Source organism: Trichoderma gamsii (genome assembly GCF_001481775.2).
Source record: "Trichoderma gamsii strain T6085 chromosome Unknown Scaffold_79.2, whole genome shotgun sequence".
NCBI lineage: Eukaryota > Fungi > Ascomycota > Sordariomycetes > Hypocreales > Hypocreaceae > Trichoderma > Trichoderma gamsii.
In genome coordinates, this window is record NW_020171416.1 from 25885 (window position 1) to 45447 (window position 19563).

Below are 19563 nucleotides of genomic sequence, written 5' to 3' on the forward strand. Positions count from 1 at the left end.
CTTTCGACACAATAGCCACGACAGAATCAACGACACCAACACAGCCCCGTTTCTCGAACTTGCATAGCGAATATCGCCATTTCCAAGGCCTTTATTCGTATTATACTATAAATCTTGTTTCTTGTTGTAGTTCTTGCTTCTCATCAACCGAAGGCCATTACTCAATTTAGATATCAATTAATGCCAAATTCAAAATGCTCTCCATCAGTTTCACCCACCACTTGTAGTTACACGTCGATAAACCGAAAAGCAAAAGAAAAATGTCCGCAAGCCGGCTACCCTTCTAGTCTTACAATATCCGCAGCATGTAGCTCTCCATAATCTTAGGAGTCCAACCATCTTGTCTACCCTCAACGCCATCATCCACTCTCTTCTTTATCTAACCCTCATCCGGTCCCTCCTCCTCCGGTCCCTTCTCCTCGGGCACAGGATCGATATGGATGCCATTCGGCTTCCGCAGCCACTCAGGGCGCCGAAGCTGCTGCCTCTTACAAAACGACACACTCCTCTGCGTCCTCCCATACGTGAGGGCCCAGTCGTCAATGTCGACCGCGGCAGTCTTATCCGCGCCGCACCAGCGGTCAAGCCGGTTAGAGACCATGTCAATCTCCTCGCGCGCACACGACTGCGGAATCTCAGGCAGCACAGGAGAGCGGTGCTTCTTCTTGTAGGAGCACATGTACCATACCTCGTTGCCCTGCACCGCGACGACGACACTCCGGATGCGAGGCTGATACATGGCGCACCAGTTGCTCAGCATGGCCCTCGCGGCGGTGACGTTCCGGGAGTCGTGCTCGATGGTGACGTTTCGGGAGCAGCGGTGGCGGGTGCTGGCGAAGGGGCCTCGGTCGTCGTTGTTCATGGCCGTGAGGTTGACGCTGGTGTACATTTCCATGTCGTAGCGGGCGACGAAGTAGGGCTTGATGCGATGAACTGGCGAGTGCTGAGCTCGTAGACGCCGTCGGGGAGCCTTTGGGGAACTCTGATCGCTGAGATGGGAGAGCAAACCATCGCCATGGCGAGGAGAAGGACGAGCTTCAGTATTCCCCTCATTTTGGCTAAAGCTGGAGAGGAAAAAGAATGTTGGTAGAAGACCGTCGTTTGCTCTGTTTGCAAAGCTAACCTTTTGGGAAAAGAAATCGTGCAGAGCTTTGTACGTTGGATCGTGCTTGAAGGTTGCTCGATGAGGAAGGCTCTGTGAAAGAAGGCTTTCGTCCATCTTCCATGGAACCACCCAGGGGTCTTATACCTGCAAGGCTCAAGGCTGGCCTCCGTAGAGATGGCTTCCGTATGAGTGGCTTACGTATAGGTGGCTTCGCCATTGCTCCAGTTGGTAAGCCATCGGCGAGGAACTTTATCTTTGGTATGGTATACTTCGTAATGGAGCTTGGAAGTTGGCCCGCTTCAACAGTATCCTCCGCCACAAACAGGCTCAGTTGTTAAAGAGCTAAATACCTAGTAGGTACATGTTATTAAGCGGAGGGCTGTGGAGTCAACAGACTGCCTGCGTGATCTTGGGATGTCGGGTACCTTTCTACAGACTGCTAAGAGGTAAAGAGTAGGTACCATGAGTGCAAAGTCAAAATCGCTTCCATATAACATAAGTAGATTGTATCAAACGCACATATACATGATGGACGAAAATGATGTCTCTGTCTTTGAAGTCCCCCGTTTGATTTCATGCCTGCTTGAACGACAAGGTGGTATTTCGCTGTAATAAATGAGAAAACAAAAAGCAGAGAACTTGCAAAAATAACTAAGATATTGCGAGAACACACGCAAACCTTGGGCCAAGCCAGTACCCAAAAGTCAAATAGCACCCGCCAACTTCTCTAAATAGCCAAACAAATGGCAATAATGATATAATAAGAATGATGATCGGATAGAAAAACTCCGCCCCGTCTTCCAAAAGACTACCCACTTGATCTTATAAATTACCTATATTCATGGCCTTGATACCGAAATTCTTCCGTCACTTAGCCACCGTCTTTCTTTCTGTTTGCCTAGTACCGATACATAGGCTCTTTGCTGCTCCTGGGGGCAGAAGAGTAAAGGTCTTCATCGTCTGAAACCTGGTAGTCAGTGTTCATGATACGGGTTGAGTGGCTCTCAGAAGCGTGCCCAGACCCTGTAGTACCATGTGTTGACGAGCCGTCTTGATGGTTCTTCAGGCCAAAGCCTGGCTGGAAAGGCCCGTCAAGGGGCACCGCAAGCTGGCCATTTGAGCTCGTTGGCTGTGGGTCGCTAAACGGGTTGTCTATGGGAGACACCGGATCAGGTGGCGGCGCCCTGCCTCGGCCCGGGTCTAGCGGAGGAGATGGAGGGTTGTAGAGATCCGAATCTTTGCCTTTGCCTTTATTGCTGCTGCTTCCGCTGCCGCTGCCGCCACCATTACCGTTGCCGTTGCCGTTGCCGTTGCTGTTGCCGCCAAAAGCATGAGAAACAGGTGCCGGGCTGGAATTGGATGATGACGCCGCAGCAGCGGGAGGTTGCCACCCCTGAACGCCGTTGGAGCCGCCAGAGCCGTGGAGCGACTGCTGTTCGGGAGCAGGAGATGGGTTTTCGGATCCATTGAGGCCCAGCTGCTTTCGAGCGCTGAGCATGGCGCGCTGGTGCTGGCTCAGCGCAGTCTGCAGCTGCTCATTGGTGTCGATGAGGCTTTCCATGGTGTCGTTATCGGGCGCGGGGGTTGATGACGACATGTAGCCCTGGACGCTTCTCGATGCGCTCAGACATCGGTTTGAAAACTCCCGGATCAGTTCGTTGTCCAGGATCTCCACGGCCGGCGTGTTCATGACAAGCTGTTCCAGCAGTTTTGCAGACTCGCGCGCCTCCTGCAGCCTGCCGACCAGCTCAGCGGGCTCCGGCAATCGGTTGTTGTTGTGGTGCCTAGAGAAATAATTTTGCGACTGTCCGTTGCTGGAAAAATCAGGCGCCAAGGACTGTGTGGGACGCACAGGCAATGCAGGTGCTCGGTTCTAGGTTGTTTTTTCATGTCAGCGAATGAGTCGACATCGCCATGGATGAAAGGGGCAAGCGTTGGTTGCACAAGTGAAACAGATAGGGGATAGGAGCTGCTAAAGTGACAAGGAAAGAAACCATAGCCAAAGCAGGAAGAGCTAAAAGATAGAAACAGTAACAGTCGCAAGAAAACAGAAGACGATGAAAGTACAAAACGATGAAAGAAAAAGTGCCCATCGTCACGTACCCCGTGCTTCTCAACGGCCTTGTCCTTCTCCTCTTGCCACATGCTTATGATGAGCGTCAGATTCGTGTCGTAAAACTTGGCGCGTTCAAACTCCTCCAGCGTGTCCATGAGGATCTGGCGCACGTTGTTATCCTTTGTGCTCTTGAGCAGCGCCCTCGCCGCATCGACAAATTTGGCGTCGATGTTCCTCGTAAACGTCTCGCCCGGGTGTTCGGCCAGGATGCGCATCAGCATGATGGCGTTGTACTGCCATGACGGCCGCGAAGAGTAGTCCTTGGCCATGTATTTTCGGATTATGCGTGCGCTCTCGGCGGCGGCGGCAGGCGAGGATTCGGCGGCATCGACGATTGGAGGGAGGAAAAGCACTTCGTCACTCTGCTACACAGGAACGACAGGAAAGCCATGGTCAGCCAGACTGTCTCGAACTCGTACATGCATCTACCAGAAGGTTTGAGGGGGGCGTTACGCACCTTTAAGCTTCCGCCGGACTCGCAAAATGCTTTCTGGTGAGGCTCGGTTAGTCCAAACGTATGCGCCCAAACGGAAGAGCCTGTTGCGCCGTGAACAGCAGCTGATGACGGAGATAACATACTACGCTGTTGTGGGCTGTCACTTCTGGAGTAGCTGCTGGAGTAGTCGCAGTTGAACGATCGGAAGAGCCACCTGTAGCAAACAAGAAGAGAGGAAGAGAAGAATTAGCCTTGATGCTTTCTTATAGCTTCGTTTCCATCTCCCAGAGACTGTATATCGAGCATCGCATCGATCACATCGTCGGCTCAGCCAGTATCGTCGAGTATGCACAAGGCCTGGAGCGAGCGTCAAAGGGCAGATAGACAAGGGAAGCGGTCCATACCAGTCTTTTTCCTGATGCTCCCCAGCATCTTATTCACACTAAGACCCTTCATCGACTTCATGTTGAGCGATATCTATTCGCTTTTTGTGCTCTCTTCGGGCGGCAAAGTCGAAGTCGAAGCGCGTTGGGCACTTTTAGCGGGGCAGAGGAGAGGAGAGGAGAGGAGAGAGAAAGGATGAAGGAGGAGAAGAGAAGAGAATCGGTGGTCACGTCGTCATTCAAAAAGTGGGTTTTGAGAAATGGGAACTCGACATCAGGCAGAAACAAGAAAAACAGAGAGAGAGAGAGAGAATCGATTTCGAGGGGAAATTTGAGGAGTTTGGAGGTGGGAGGCGAAGAGGATTCGGGTGGTGGTCCGAGTGAGTATCTTTGGTTGTGATGGATGTTTTGGGCTGGGGGTTACAGGCGCTGGTCTGCAACAACCTGTAACAGCTCTAGCTGCTCTTTTAAAGCCGGCCTCGACAGCCTCGGGGAAAATCATGCGGCAGCAATCCAGCAATCCAGGGGTCCAGCAAACGAAACAGGAAGAGATTCAAGCGCGGCCATTTGCAGTGTTTGTTTCTTTTTAAGTTATTTTTATTTTTATTTTTATTTCCATTTCACATGCCTCTTGTTTCAAACTATTCTCTCTCCTAGGGGTCGCTGTTTCAACCCGGATTGTCTTTTCACTTTTGACTTTAGTTTCGTCCTCTTTTTTTTCTCGGCTGTTTCTCGATTGATTCGCTTCTTTCTAGCCTTTCCTCTTTTTCCTTTCTTTTTTTTCTCCAAGCGCGCGTGGCTGCCTGGCCTGGCCCGGCCTTGGTCTGGGCTCTAATTTATTTTCTCCAACAAGCCCAACGCGATGCGACTTGACGTCGTCTCTGCCGTCTTTGAAATAAAATTCGGGGTACGCCGTTTGCTGGATTGAGTCTAAGGCGGACCAGGGTCCCCTCAGGTATTCCATACTTGGAGCAATACTTGGCCTCGCCGCGGCGCTGACGAATCGTGCGGAACGATTCCTGTGCGCTAAGGTACCCCGCGAGCTCCGTTGAGGTACCGCTGTACAAGCCGCCAAGCCCAGGCTGAGCGTTGGTACTAGTAGTAGTAGTAGTAGTATGAATCTAGCAATAACGGGCCTGCAGTTTGCTACCCAAACAAAGTGCGTAATGGAAGGCGGCGCAGCTGGGGGATCTGCGGGTTACCTCCAGCTTGGAATCAACGACAAATATGATCTGAATGAGTGTATGTATTGGCATGCCAAGACAACTACTGCTGAGAAGCTATAAGTGATTACGGCTGCTGTGGAATAACTGTAAAAGGTAGATACCCATATGATACCCATATGTAAAACAACGTTTACAGCTTGATCGATCTGATATTCTACTAGCATCATCGTCTGCAAGCTTAACGGCAATAAACGTGTGGAGGAAGGGAGGCATCCCATTTCTCACCTTTGGTTTCTTCTAATCAGCTCTACGCCAAGTCGGGAAACCCTCGCGGCGTTGCCCTTGAGCAGCCGGCAAACATCCGATTGCGCCGTCTCCATGTTATCCCATTCGTCCGCAACACCACCATGACTCTCTCTCTCTCTTGTAAGGCATGTGCCACACCACTCAGATTTTGCAGTATGTGTCGTGCACAGCCTCAGGCCTCTACGTAATCTTCCATAAGCCATACTCCATTACTAACACTTGGCATTGTGGTTTGTCTCAACGTTTGTCTCTTGATGGAGGCGAGGCGATGACGGAAGTGGCATCAACAACATGACCGCAACATGAATAGCAGTGTCTCATGATTCTGCAAAATTTTATGATTGATTCTCGTCTCCCAAAAAAATGACTTCTAAAACCTATCCTGATACATTAAGGGTACCACAAAAAAAAAAACCAAGCCCTTTTAGGTAGCATTCATAGGGGCTATGATGCAGTTTGCGGTGGAAGCTGGGTGTAAAGCCCACTCGTGATGGATTGTATTTCTATATCGCCGTCTTAAGCTCCATACTTCTCCATTGCTTTCCCCAAGCCATTACATGTCGTTGTCGTCGTCCTCATCCTCATCCTCGTCATCTGATAACTCTTCTACGATAAGGTTGCCGGACTTGCCAATCGTCTCTAGCATCGTAGCAGTTGTGCTTGGCTCGTACACCACACGGGGGATGGTCGAGGCTATCCGGAACTCGTACTTGTGCTCGTACCCATCTGGTTTCTCCACCTTCTCCTCTTCCAAAGTTTCGCCGCGGAGAATGTCCTGACACTCTACGAACGCATAGAGCTCTTCGACAGTAACGTCCTGAACGAACCGCCGCACAATTCTCTCCCCTCCTAAGCCTTCAGGCATCTTGAGTGCAACCCTGACGACTTTTCTCTCGCTGGCAGGAGGCTCAGGCAAAATCCGAGGTGCCCTCCAAGACTTCCACTGTCGGCGTTTCTCAGCTCGCTCGGCAGCTGCCTCAGCGTCTGCCAAAGCGCGCTTCTCCGCCGCTGCAACAGCTTCGGCGGCCTGTTTCTTCTCCCGCGCGCGTTCTCTGTCAATAGCCAGCGATCGTTCATATGCTGAATCTTGCTCGTCACGTAGGGTACGGGCGAAATCCTGCGCGGCCCTTTCGGCTCGTACCCTATTCAGGTCGGCGCCGTATTTTTCCATAGCAGCTTGCAACTCGGATAGGTAAGTCGAAGGCGGCATGAGGCCTACTAATCGCTTTACAATGCCCATGCGAGTGCTGCCTTCGTTTGGTGTCAAGCATACCAGGGCGGAGAAGGGATACTTTGTGCAAGCGTACTCGGTGGCTGCCTGGTATGCCTCGGAATCCAGAATGTTGCCTCCCCAGAGGATTATGTTGTTCGCCGGGTCGTTGATAAACTCGACAACCTCGGGAGCTAAAAGCGTGTTCCGAATGAATGATTCGGTGTCGTCGTGCTCTGGAGACATGAACAGGACCAAGAGGAACTTGAGATCCCTTTTGGCAATGTCATGAGCTTGAGCTATGCCTCCTTCGAAGAATGAAAGCCCATTTCCCTCGTACTCTTCGTCAAATTCTCGTCTGAATCTAGCTGCGGCATCCCGCGGCATAAGCATCCGCCGACCACTTGGACTTCTGAACCCCGTAGCCAGACCGCTGGTCACGGCTCGTGGCCGGATAGAAGCAGGTAGGAACGCCAAGATGTAGCCGATCGTGCGTAGCAGAGTCGAAGCCACCCGCCAGCCCCAGCTAAAGGGCGTGAGTAGGAGGCCAATCATCCACGGTGTCCGGTGAATCACGGGTGGCTGAGGAACAATTCGGGGGGCGGCGTCGGTCTTGTTTCTCCGATTCGATCTCGATGGTCGTTCCGCGTCCATCAGCAGGCTCTCTTGGAGATTCTCATGGCGCGCGGCTGATCGTGGGATTTCCTGCGCGGCGATTGCCTCGGCGACAGGATCGGCCGTCTCGCCGTCGAAGAACTTTGTGATGGCAATCTAGACATTGAGGCGAATGGTAAGCAAAGATAACGAAGCAATTGTTTGGGATAGAGGGAAGAAGAAGAAGAAGAAACAACACACCTGCACATTCCATTCTGACCTTGATAGCAGCGGAATGGCGTCTTTTGCCTCTTGGTTTGTTAGCTGCATAAACTGCTGCAGCGCATCTTGCTGGCTTGGTGACAGCTGTCCCGTATCGTCTGCAGCGTCCGCCATCGTTGGCACGCGGACAGTGACCCAAAATAGAGATGCAAAAAGAGAAAAAGAAGACAAAAAAGAAGAAAAAGGAAACAATTAAAGACAAATCAAGATGCGCCTCTGCCGTCCATGCAGCCTCTCGATCTGCAGCAGAAAACGGATTGCTCGGTGATGCAAGTTTTGGGGATGTCGATAAGGTCTGGAATCTTCAATACAGCGGGTAGGTAGGTAGCTTTGAGTTGAGACATTACCTCATTGGCGGAGCCGGGTCTTGCAGTCGAAAGCGCTAAGCTGCTTCCAACGCCTAGCATTGGATGCTTCGCCCATCATCCGAGCCCCGCCAGTGGTTGTCACTGTTGAAGCAGCTCTAAAGGCTTCAACGGTGTACACAGAGGACGCCGCCGATAAGTTATCACGCTGTAGCTTTGCGCATGAATATTGGCGTTTTGGTACTTTTGATCACTCGTTTGAACTACTTAGGTATCTTCAAAGCATTGGCTGAAACATATTTTTATACAAATGTTATCGGGCGAAATCCTCCCGAGACGGCCTTCAACCTCCGGTGCCGGCAATGAATCACTCCAAGTCTAAAAGGTTCCATTCTCTCCACTCAATACCAACCTAGGCAGCTGTTGATAATATATACTACTTAGCCTTGGTAAACTCTGCCTGCTATTCATATAAATTCAATAGAGCTGTCTATGATAATTCCCCTTCGTTGATACCAATTACCACGCATCAGTTGCCGGGTATATGTGCGCCCTGTGCATTATCATGGAAACACCGCCAACATCCTCGTCCGTTCTTGTTCGTCAGGCAGCGTCCTCGGCAGATTTAGCTTCTGTAGTCGAGTGCTTCAAAGCTTACACAGCCTGGCTGGACGAAGATTTGACGCATCAAAACTACAACGCGGAACTCAATGGGCTACCCGGGAAATATGCGTCACCTGCTGGGGCTCTCCTCCTTGCTGTGGACTCAACAACAGACGCCGTACTCGGCTGTATTGCTCTACGGCCACTATACCTTGAATCTGTATACCTAACGTCACGATCAGAAGGCTTGCGCTACTGCGAACTCAAGCGCTTGTTTGTGTACCCAGAAGCTCGCGGGCGACGGGTTGCTAAAACGCTGTTGGTAGAGGCGCAGAAACGAGCCCGGGATGAAGGATATGATGAGATGCTGCTGGACACGCTCTCGAAAATGACGGCCGCGATTAATCTGTACAAGTCTGAAGGGTTTATAGAAGTGGAGCCGTATAATTCGAGCCCTTTGCAGGGCACCCTGTATTTTGCGAGGCGGTTGCAGGCATGACGATAGAGCCATGGGGATTTTACTTCCGCACATAAGATAACAACACTTTTTCTATCTTTTACTGTACTTGAGAGACACTGATTTTTGAATTATCAGCTTATTTTACCTGGTGTTGCTTCTACCGTTCTTTGAATTTACAACCTACGCGCTAGTGATAGCAAGCAACAAACATTTGTACATGGTTTATTTCACGACTTGAAATACACTTAATACGTCTGTATCAAACGTAAATTTGTATGCTTCCGAGTCAAATAAATATAATATCGGCTAATTTTTACAGAATGTCGATACTCTCAGAGGCGCCGTTGTGGCTCCCGCACTTGCGCCCTCGGCGGTAATCTTATAGACCGGCAACCTTTCGGATTATGTCATTTTCCTGGCTCCGGGACCCGGATCCAAGGCCCAGATCTTGCTTTAACCTCCCCAAGATCGCGCCTCTCACCACCATCTCTGTCTATCCACTCCCCACTCAGCCAGGGACTTCTCCGACCTCAACTCTGTTCAGCCGCCCAAGGAGTGGCGGACACCGTTGCCCAGCGACTCGGGCTCAAAGTTTCGTGCTTCGTCCATGGGCGCGCGATCGCCCCGATCAATTGAGCCATGGGAGACGGTTGCTGCAGTCCAGTATGTTGACAAGCCACCGCAGCGCCTCTTTTCTTTCTTTTGACTTTTCTACATAATCTCGCCGACTGCCCCTGCTTTCGTCTCTGTTTACTCATTTGCACATCTCTATCTGTTTACTTTATATACCGCTCTCCCAGCTCTCCATTCGCGCTCTACTCTACTCTACTCTACCACACGCACGCATTTCGATATTGTCCACCATCGACCCTCGTCGCTACGTCACGCTCTCTATATTAGCTGATACTAGACATACGTACGAAGACCAACATACATACAGACACTGATAACCTTGCTCAGAAGTCGTAAATCCGACCTCGGGGACGGCCCTCTTTTTGGAACATCTGCTCAATCACAATGACGACCCCGCGATACCAAACCACCGAGCTGCGGCGCCAGGTTGGCTCGCCAAGGCCCAGGCCTCGAGGTGAGTTACTGAGTTACTGATACCGAATGCTGTGTCATGATTTCAGAACTTGGCTGATTGTGATCGTACAACCAACTGTAGAAAACGTCCCTAGAGACACGCTCTGCAGAAACATTCTGATCTACGGCCACTGTCGATATGAAGACCAAGGCTGTATTTTTATGCATGATCAGACCAGGGGCAACTCTTCCCAGGCGGGCTCTTCCCAGGCGGGCTCTTCCCAGGCGGGCTCTTCCCAGGCGGGCTCTTCCCAGGCGAGCTTATCCCAACAGGACAACGGCAGGTAGGTGTCCAAGTCTATACTCTCTCTGTCATTTGGCTAAACAAGAGGTCCTGGCTAACCGATGATCCCCTCTGCTTGCAGCACCAAGAAGACTCTAAATGTTGAGTCACCGTCCTTTACACCCTCGACCCTGCAGCCCGTACAGAGAAAACCGACATTCTCGTCGCAAGCGGTGACTGCCCCCTCTTTTACTCCGCGTGGCTTGGGAGGTGAGCAGCAACGGCGGTTTCCTAAATTTGGCTTGGACTCTGTGCTGACATGGACACGTTATAGCCGCCACACCATCTACCATACCGGATACCGAAGCGCCAGCCTTTAACCCTGCTTCTATTCGCGAATTTACACCCAGCTTTGATCTCAGCTCTACCGTATGGCATCCCCAAGGATTTGATCCTTTTCGTTCCTGTTCCCTCTTTACCGTCTCTCTAACAAGTGCGTGTATAGGCTGCTGCAACAAACGGCAGTTCAAACGATGGAGCTCTCTCATACGACCCATTTGCGCTGCCGAATCAGAGCATGGTTACCACGCCATATAACCCATATGCTGAGGAACATAGCGCCATGACCGGCGCACCATCTACATACTTTGCGGCCCAGAACGCCTATGCACCGCCTTCACAACCTTTGCAGTATCATCTCTACGCTCCTATCGGGCCATATCGAGAAGACGTCATGCCATACAATCGTCTTACTCACGACTTTTTCATATCTGACACCATGAGGGAAGATATGCAGAAACAGTCCGCGGCAGCGTTGCAAGTAATGCCTAATTCCCAGCTACCAGAATTGGATAACTACCACTCGCTGGTGGCCTTGGACACGACACATCGCAAAAACGCCGGCATATTTGGCTACCCCAGCTGGGTGTACAAAGCCACGTCATCCAAGGATGGAAAACTCTACTGCCTGCGGAGATTGGAAGGTTTTAGGTTGACCAACGAGCAAGCAATCCGGTCCGTCAAGGAATGGAAACGGATTGCTAATCCCTACGTTGCCAGCATCAACGATGCATTCACCACTAGGGCGTTTGGTGATAGCTCTCTGGTCATTGCGCAACAATATTTTCCGTTGGCCAAGACCTTGGCCGAAGTGCACCTCGTTCCAAGCGTGCTGCATGGGTCAAATCGCCTTCAGCCCAAACCAGCCGTCACTGAAGCGGTGCTCTGGGGGTACATTTCTCAGATTGCTGGCGCCTTAAAAGCCATTCACAGCAACAACTTGGCAGCCCGCTGCCTCGACCCCAGCAAAATCATTCTAATCGACAAGAACAGAGTTGTTCTGAGTGCGTGTGCCGTACTGGACGTGACGCAATTTGACGTCCAAAAATCGATGGACCAGCTACAGCAAGACGACCTGGTGCACTTTGGCCGCACCTTGCTCTGCTTGGCCACCAACACAATGCCCATGCAGATGACCAACATGAATGCGGCGATAGAGCAAATGAGCAGGAACTACTCTACGGAACTCAAAGATACTATCATGTGGCTTTTGACACCGGCGCAGCCCCCTGCGCACCCAAAGTCGATCGACGACTTCATTCCCGGCATAGCCAATCATATCTTGACCACTATGAACCAGGTTTACCATTCTTACGACTACCTTAAATCTGAAATGTTCAAAGAGCTGGAGAATTCAAGGCTCTTGAGATTGGTGCTGAAACTCGGCGTTATAGACGAGCGACCAGAGTACGAGAATGACAGAGCCTGGTCGGATTGCGGAGAGCGATACATGTTGAAGCTATTTAGAGACTATCTCTTCCATCAAGTGGATGGCAACGGCAACCCGGTTCTTGACTTGGGGCACATATTGAGGACCCTCAACAGACTCGATGTCGGGACAGATGAGAATATTCGCCTGACCAGCAGAGACGAGCAGACCAGCATCATTGTCAGCTTCAAGGATGTCAAGAAGCAATTGCTTGCCGCATTTGGCGACGTTTACAAGGCCTCTACTAAAGCAGGGAGGTCCTTTTAGGAAGACTAAGCCATGATCCCTCTTGTGGAATCGGCAGGTGTACAGACGATGATTTGGGGGGTGGACATGAGGGAGCATCCGCAAGAGATGGATGCGCAGCGATATGCTACATCAAAGTAGCGAGCGATTGTTGGATTTTTCAAACAAGTTTTATTGGTTTTATGGACATTGGCAAAGCAGATGAATAGATGGAAATGCAGGAGTGAGGCCTAGGAGAGGAGACACAGCGATACTAGTACCTTATGTTTACAGATACAAAACTCCAAAAAAAGATGTATACTGTTAATGAATGTGCATCGTGTCATGGTTTATAAATAACGTGATATTCTGATTTTGAATCGTACCGTGTCAGGTGGCCCAAAAGCTTGATTGTCGTGCTATACACACTCTCCGAGATGTGTGGCAAGATGCACTGACGGCTTGGAAGACATCTCTTTCTCTCTCCATCTACCACTTCATTGGTTGGCAGCTTCCCATGCTTAGCCAAGTATAAGCAGATGTAAACAAACAAACTACCTACCGGTTCCTCTTTGTCCTATCCAGGAGATGGAAAGGCAGTCGGCATCGGATCCAAACTCGCCAGCTATTCTCTCGTTTTGATCGCTCGTTTTGATCGCTCGTTTTGATCAAACTCTCCCCATCATTTGTCTCTCGAGAGCAAAAAGGTATTACATACATATATCTAAAACAGAGAACACCCAAAATACACATCCTCTCATTCTTTTTTCCATCCATTTGTGTTTTATAGCTGATGGTGTCAAAAATGAGGGCCCCCTTTTATCTTTTTTTACACCTTCGTTTTCCTTGTTTGCTCCGCCCTTTTAGAATTTCTTCTCCCCCTCTCAGCCAAGAAAAAATGGCCGTTGGCGGAGATCATCGTACGGGTTGTTGTGTTGCTGGTGTTACTCGTCTGCTGCTGCGTTAAAGGGGTTTGGAATTTCTTCGCTGCCATCCGCCGGGCTGATGAGGACTAGAAGCGTCCCGCGAACGACGACAAGACCTAATGATCGCGTTGTTTCGTTGCCTTGGTCATCTGTTGTTTGGGGTTAGTTTCCTTTGTGGTTAATTACAGGGCCAGACTTCTTCGACGATGATGGGCTGAGTTGTGGAGGTCGACGTGAGAAGACAAGCAACTTACCTCGGAGGGTTTCTTCGACTTCATCGAGGACGAGGTTCATGAGGGCGTCATAGCCCTTGAGCGTACCGCGGACTGTGTTTTGTTTTGTTTCAGCGTTTGTTTGCTTGTTATGGTCTCTTGTTGCTTTGTCTGGGTTGCTCGCATTTACCTTCTCGACCGCCGTTGAACTTGACGATGATGGCCTTGTCCATGTACTTTGCCAGGTCCAGGATGTTCTCCTTCTTGGGCCTCTCCGTCTGAGCACCGCCAGCTCCAGCCTCGGCTCTAGCACCACCACCTCGACCTCCTCCTCCTCCTCGTCCGCCTCGGTAACCGCCGCCACCACCTCCTCGGTCACCGCCACCGCGGCCGCCTCTGTGGAAAGGTCTATCGGACATTGTGGCCACTGTGCATTGACTGGGGGGTCCGAGAGCTGGAAAGTTACTGGTTGGGCTTGTTCTGCGGCGATTCCGTCTATCGTTTTGGTCTCTCGGTTTCTCGGTCTGTGCCGCTTGTCTCTCCCTCTATTTTGCTCTTGTCTGTTTTTATCCGACCGGGGTTCTTGAACAGGGGGGGCGGGATTCAGTCACGGAATTGGTTCGAGGCTGGTGGAAGCGAGGATTTCTTTGGGGCGGTTTGATGTTCGAAGCTTGCGTCTGCTTTTGCTGGAGTTGCATGAGATTCAAAAACCAATCCGTCAATCGATAGCTCTGGTGAGGGGTGGTGACTCTTGCATAATTCTTTTCTTTTGAAGTGGATGGTCAGTGCCTAATTGGGACTAGCGGAACAAGGCTACTTTCTTGTTGGGGTAATATTGTTTTCAAAGTCGCTTCTTCCGATTACAGCGATGAAGGATTCATACAATGGAAACTGACAAGTGATTTGTTTCCTTTCACTGTGCATGCAAGTACTACATCCATGCTGGTGCTCTCTATCTTTCATGGGTCTGGACTCCTGGTCGGCGATTTGATAGGCGGAAATCCAAGGACAAGTATGTGCGTTGCTGGCGCTGGGGGAGCTGTACAGTGCATGCCATAGGACTGTAACCTACATGCACATATGCTCTCCCACATATGCCTACATACGGGCATCGTATAAGCAGTGCATGCTACGTACATGAAGCAAGACAATGACAAGGGCAAGGGTTGTTATATGAACATCTGCTGTAGCTGTTCCTTGTACTTGCTGTGCCAAGCAGCAACAAAAAGGCCCACTCGTCGGGCTTCGTTGCTACTGTATGGATGTTATGGGTTTTCTAATCGCCCTCGGAGGATGCAGCCGGTGAAACACGTAGCATCGCTTAGGCATGACCAGAAAGCCCGGCCGACAGTAGCGAAATGCAAGCAGCGGCAATAGGCAGTTGATCAATCTAATCTCGCCAGACGTAGCGTGTGATGCTATAGCGCAGCGGTGGCTAATAGTATGTAGTGGCCGTTTGCGAGGTGATAGTCTATGTAGGGAGGGATAGATTGCCTGCCTATGTCGCAGCTAGCATGGAAGCGAGGAATTGTAGTTGGTTGGTTGGTTGGCTGGTTTATCAAACGGTCTACTATCAAGCGATATACCCTCCTATACGCAGCGGAGGCTCAGATGATCGTCTTTCCTACAACTCCCCATCTTACTCTCGCTTGGCTCGTTTGTCGAGGCAATGATCCAGAAACCCATATTCCAGGGATACACACATAGGCGGGGTTGTCGGGCCATCTTCCGATAAAGTTGTTGCAGCCGGGCAAGACAAGCTTCCGGAGAAGTCAGGGATCCCTGTAGCAAGAGAAGAGCAAGTCAGTACATGCATACCAAAGTAACGGTCCATGACTGGTGCTTGTTGCTGGCTGCTGCTCCTCCTTCTCCTCCTTCTCCTCCATCTCCTCTTCTTCCTCCACCACCACGCATGCGTACACACATCCAAACTGCTGCAATGCCAGGTGGCGAGCATACCGTGGTCAACGTAGAGCCGGCATTGTTATTTTTGGGTTACATCGTTGGCACTGTGACTGATGCGTACGTTGTAAGCATGAGGGGGGGAGAGAGACCCATGATCCATGGCATAGAGATGACTGCTGCTTGTCCATCGTTCCAATGTATGGTGGATGTGTGATATCCGTTGTGTCAAAGAGGGAGAGAGACACAGAGAGACAGAGACAAGATCCATGGAGCCGGGATGTGGGAGCTGGCGAGCAGGCTATGGTTTCCCTGGGGAAGTGTCTCGTAGTGGCATGATTCCCAGGCCGCGAACCTGCTTTTTCCGCAATCAAACCTGCTGTCGGTCGGTCAGATACCAATCCGTATTACTGAGACAAATATTCAGCCACACTCACTTTGCAGGCTGCATTGCTGCCTGCACTATTACTTTGAGCTGGCTGTTGATGATTGACGCTGGCCACCACACACACACACAGACACGCACATACGCACGAAAAGGCAAAAAGCGTTGATCCCTACTAGGTTCAACGCCGAGCTGAGCTATGGATGATAGCATCATGTACTTGAAACTGAAAGCAGATTAACATTGAGAATCCATCCCATTCGAGCCATTCCTTCGTGACGGTGATTGATAGTGCCAGTGCTAGTGTTAGTGCCAACACTGAGGCAAGACGCTACTGTTCGGTAAAAGTAATCCAGAAGGCACAAGGAAGTAATACCATGGTACATACCTAAGGTACCAAGGGAGTAGGAGTAAGACTGATGGTATCAAATATCAAATCACCAAAAGGCAAGGCATGGCGGCACGGCGGCACGGCTCGGGAGAGATGAAGGGGGACAAGGCACTTGGAAAGAAGGGGCAAGCAGCAAACAGCTGCCAGCGGCGTGTAAGAGAAGCCAGCGGGAGGCCCCTCCTTGCCCCAAAGGCTTACGACTACGCCTGCCGTCGAGGAGCTAAGCAGCAGCGGCTACTGCAGCCACAACCTTCCCCTGTAGCCTCGACAGCCGAGTCGCCCTTTAGGCCAGGCAAGGGGGCCGGGGGGTCCTGAGATGCCGGGAACTCGGGGCCTGAGGACGCTACATACGAGCTGAAAGAGCCTGGAGACTGGAGACTGGAGCCTTTGTGCGTTTGCATCAGCATCAGCACCAGCACCAGCACCAAGCCAGCTTCAGCCATCGAGCTAGCTTTGTCTTTTGGGTGTTGTTCTAGGCCAAAAAAGAAAAGTGCTGGCTCGTATTGATTTTGATTTTGATTTTATCCGAATTTGCCATGCCAATGTTTGCTCCTCGCCTGTTATTCAGAGAGGGAGAGAGGGAGAGGGAGAGGGAGAGGAGAGGGAGAGTCGTAAGCATCGGCCAAGCTGATTGGACATACATCGCAGACAGATTATGTGACGACGGCAAATCAGCCCATGTTCGGCAAGTGAACTTTTCAACCTTTACCTTGTTTCTTGAATTTTGTTCTTCTCAATTCACTTCTTGACTCTGCTGTGGGTTCCATACTACCTAGCACCTGCTGCGGAACCCAAATGATCTACGCGAGCGTGCTATGGCGCTGGCGGCCCATATTTTGAGACCGGCAAAGCGATTTCCAGCGATACGGCTACCATCCGAACTAAGTGGGAAGGGGGCGTTTAGACACCGAGAAGAGGGGAAAGGGGGCGTGCGAAGTGGACGGGGGGACGACAAAGAGAGACAAGAGGGCCAAAGCGGATGATGGTGTATGGACGAATACGGTGAATGGTGCCTCTGGATTTGGGCGAGCATTGCTGAGACCGGGATATGCAGGCGAAATGCAGGCATTTGCTGGCTGTCGGCACCGCAGCAGGCGCATCGAACTCCGCCGGGCTCCTGGTCTACTGCTCACTGACAAGTTTCACGGCTGAAGCCTGGACGCACACTGGCTATGTTATGCTACAAGTAGTATGTATGCTACATATCCTATCCTACGCATGCGCGAATGCACCACCTCGATCACCCACTGCAGCACGAAATAGGCACATCGAACACCTGTTTGTATGAGCTGTTCGAGTACTTATGCAAACAAGTGGAAATATTGGGGGGGCGTGCCGCCATTCCATTGCATCTCATTCTTTTGACGCCACTGTGCCTTCACAGCCTGATTGTCTGGCTCAGATCTCGACTCCGGGAGGAGCATGTCGTCCATGTAGGATTAACCGACAATACAGGCAGTGCCAGCAAATTAGATGATGCTGCTGCTACCGCTCATACTACTACCTACTGCTATTATGCCATTGCCGTTGCCATTGCTGCAACTCTGCGTCGTTTCCCTGCCATTGCATACTGCATATCGGTGGCGGTGGTAGTAGATACATACTAGCAGTATCAAGCGATAGCTAGCGAACCAGAGCCGCATCCGCTCGCCCACTCACTCCTTTACAGGTCGTTTCCTTTTCTTTGATTATCAAAAACTGTTCTGAGCCGGGCGCTATTACTACTAGCAACCGCGACGATACTGCTGGCACGGTACGAAGACGTTCCGTCCATCGTCGAACTGCGGACCCAGGGCCCTGCTCCAGCTCTGACCTGGCCTGGCACTGATTTTTGTTTGCTGCTCTCAGCAATGCTTGCGTCAGCCCAGGGCTGGCCGACTCGCAGCCAGGGGCAATGGTCACAGCAGCGCGGCCTACCCTGCTCTGGCTGTAAGTGCCGCTTGTCCAGTCTTCTCTCACTCTCCGCGCTCCCAGCGTACTGTGGCAGATTCCTCGTATACCTGCCCATACCGATGGAGCTCTACTAGCATTCGGTGCCCACTTGCGGCAATCTGATACTTCCGGGGCGACACAAGCAGGGCCGCCCGGTCCGCTCGACGATCATTTTGCTCAAATCTCCAGAGCCGGCCTCCGCTTGGACTCGTTCGCCGGACAATGCGGAGGAGCCGTTCGTCGCGCGCGCTTGGTTGGGATCGGGTACGAACGCATGCCGCCGCACAGACAGAGACAAAAAGAGAGGCAGACAAGGCTGGCGGCGTCTGGCGTTTCACTGGCAGAGCTCTAGCTCCAGCCCAGCGCTGCCGGCGGACAACGACGGAGACTCTCTGTCTGATGCTTGGGCTGAAAAGCAAAAAGGGAGATGTGATAGAAATCTGCTGCTGTCAATGCCATCGCACCCCCCCCCTTCCCTCTTTTTTTTTTCTTCTTTCCCCTTTTGTGCCGTGGCGCACTTGGAAGCAAGCGATAGGTGACAACTTGACCGGTGTCTTGGATTCGTTGGTCTCTTACATGTGATGGGCTGGCTGGCTGGCTGGCTGGCTCTGGCCCGTGGACCAGGGAATTCGAATGATACTATGCCGAATGCGTTGCCGAAAGAAAGAAGGAACAACAAAACGTGTAGGCATGTATTTGCGACAAATACGGTAAGAGAATCCCATACATAGATACATGTCAGCAATTACAAGGTACTTACTTACATAGGTAGGCATCGCCAGACCAGAGCTCTCTATTATCAGGTAATTATGCCAGAAACCGCCCGCATACGAGCACCGGTAAGGGTAGCCCTGGCTGGTGCTCGCAGCCAAAAGAGAAGCAAGCCGGGTTTCAGCGCCATCCGCTCGCTTGCTGCAAGAAAAACGGGCCAGCCTACAAGCACTCTACCACTCACGTCCTGTGCCCTTTTTTTTTTTTTTTTTTTTTTTTAGATTTTCTCGCAATCGGTTCTAGTGTTGCTGCTACTGCCTGTTAGTCTCGCCTGCTAATTGCAGCTTGTGCTTATTAGCAGCCGCACATGCCCAGCCGCCAAACGATGACTCGGAGCTTCTGAGCCGCCTCCAGCTTGTGTCTCTCTCTCCCTTTTCCGCGAGCTGAACAGCCAAAACAAAAGGGAGTGGATTAGCTGTTTGTTTGCTATTACTAGTTCCGCTTAGTAGGCAGTATCTAACACTACAGGTAGGTACTATTTTGTACCCTTACGAACAACCTGGACCTACATACTGGTACAAGTAGATGATATACTCGCTAGCTTGCAGGTATCACTAATAGCTCTCGAATCGTCCGACCAAACCGCTCTTCCATCCGCCGCTCTCTCTCTAATCGAAGCAAACACCCCTGCCAGACCCTGCCAATCGTTTCTTCTAGCGATACCACGCAGAGCCCATGCCGGGATCCCTGCCATGACTTGCCTACTGCCATGTTTCTGCCATCGCGATGAGACAGGTCATGTCTCCTTTTTTTTTTAGGTTGCTCGCTTTTCTCTC

General features: G+C 51.2%; 7 protein-coding genes across 7 annotated transcripts; 3 read left to right on the forward strand and 4 right to left on the reverse strand.

Moving 5' to 3' along the window:
* Window positions 1-2003: 2003 nt before the first annotated feature.
* On the reverse strand, window positions 2004-4122 carry TGAM01_v210941 (hypothetical protein; the record flags this gene model as incomplete). Its single annotated transcript, XM_024550929.1, has 5 exons — window positions 2004-2978; window positions 3209-3586; window positions 3679-3711; window positions 3801-3908; window positions 4099-4122. 5 exons carry the CDS (start codon window positions 4120-4122, stop codon window positions 2004-2006), a joined length of 1518 nt encoding a protein of 505 aa, XP_024404324.1.
* Window positions 4123-6065: 1943 nt separating this feature from the next.
* Window positions 6066-7712, reverse strand: TGAM01_v210942 (hypothetical protein; the record flags this gene model as incomplete). Its single annotated transcript, XM_024550930.1, has 2 exons — window positions 6066-7493; window positions 7578-7712. The coding sequence occupies 2 exons, from the start codon at window positions 7710-7712 to the stop codon at window positions 6066-6068; spliced, it is 1563 nt and encodes a 520-aa protein (XP_024404325.1).
* A 756-nt stretch (window positions 7713-8468) lies between these two features.
* TGAM01_v210943 (hypothetical protein) lies at window positions 8469-9005 on the forward strand (the record flags this gene model as incomplete). The annotated part of the gene is made up of 1 exon (XM_024550931.1): window positions 8469-9005. The coding sequence occupies one exon, from the start codon at window positions 8469-8471 to the stop codon at window positions 9003-9005; it is 537 nt and encodes a 178-aa protein (XP_024404326.1).
* Window positions 9006-9983: 978 nt separating this feature from the next.
* TGAM01_v210944 (hypothetical protein) lies at window positions 9984-12310 on the forward strand (the record flags this gene model as incomplete). Its single annotated transcript, XM_024550932.1, has 5 exons — window positions 9984-10053; window positions 10135-10336; window positions 10418-10545; window positions 10610-10704; window positions 10781-12310. The coding sequence occupies 5 exons, from the start codon at window positions 9984-9986 to the stop codon at window positions 12308-12310; spliced, it is 2025 nt and encodes a 674-aa protein (XP_024404327.1).
* A 902-nt stretch (window positions 12311-13212) lies between these two features.
* Window positions 13213-13825, reverse strand: TGAM01_v210945 (small nuclear ribonucleoprotein; the record flags this gene model as incomplete). The annotated part of the gene is made up of 3 exons (XM_024550933.1): window positions 13213-13343; window positions 13449-13520; window positions 13597-13825. 3 exons carry the CDS (start codon window positions 13823-13825, stop codon window positions 13213-13215), a joined length of 432 nt encoding a protein of 143 aa, XP_024404328.1.
* A 1711-nt stretch (window positions 13826-15536) lies between these two features.
* Window positions 15537-15909, reverse strand: TGAM01_v210946 (hypothetical protein; the record flags this gene model as incomplete). Its single annotated transcript, XM_024550934.1, has 2 exons — window positions 15537-15687; window positions 15746-15909. The coding sequence occupies 2 exons, from the start codon at window positions 15907-15909 to the stop codon at window positions 15537-15539; spliced, it is 315 nt and encodes a 104-aa protein (XP_024404329.1).
* Window positions 15910-18597: 2688 nt separating this feature from the next.
* Window positions 18598-18823, forward strand: TGAM01_v210947 (hypothetical protein; the record flags this gene model as incomplete). Its single annotated transcript, XM_024550935.1, has 2 exons — window positions 18598-18726; window positions 18785-18823. 2 exons carry the CDS (start codon window positions 18598-18600, stop codon window positions 18821-18823), a joined length of 168 nt encoding a protein of 55 aa, XP_024404330.1.
* Between the last annotated feature and the right edge of the window lie 740 nt (window positions 18824-19563).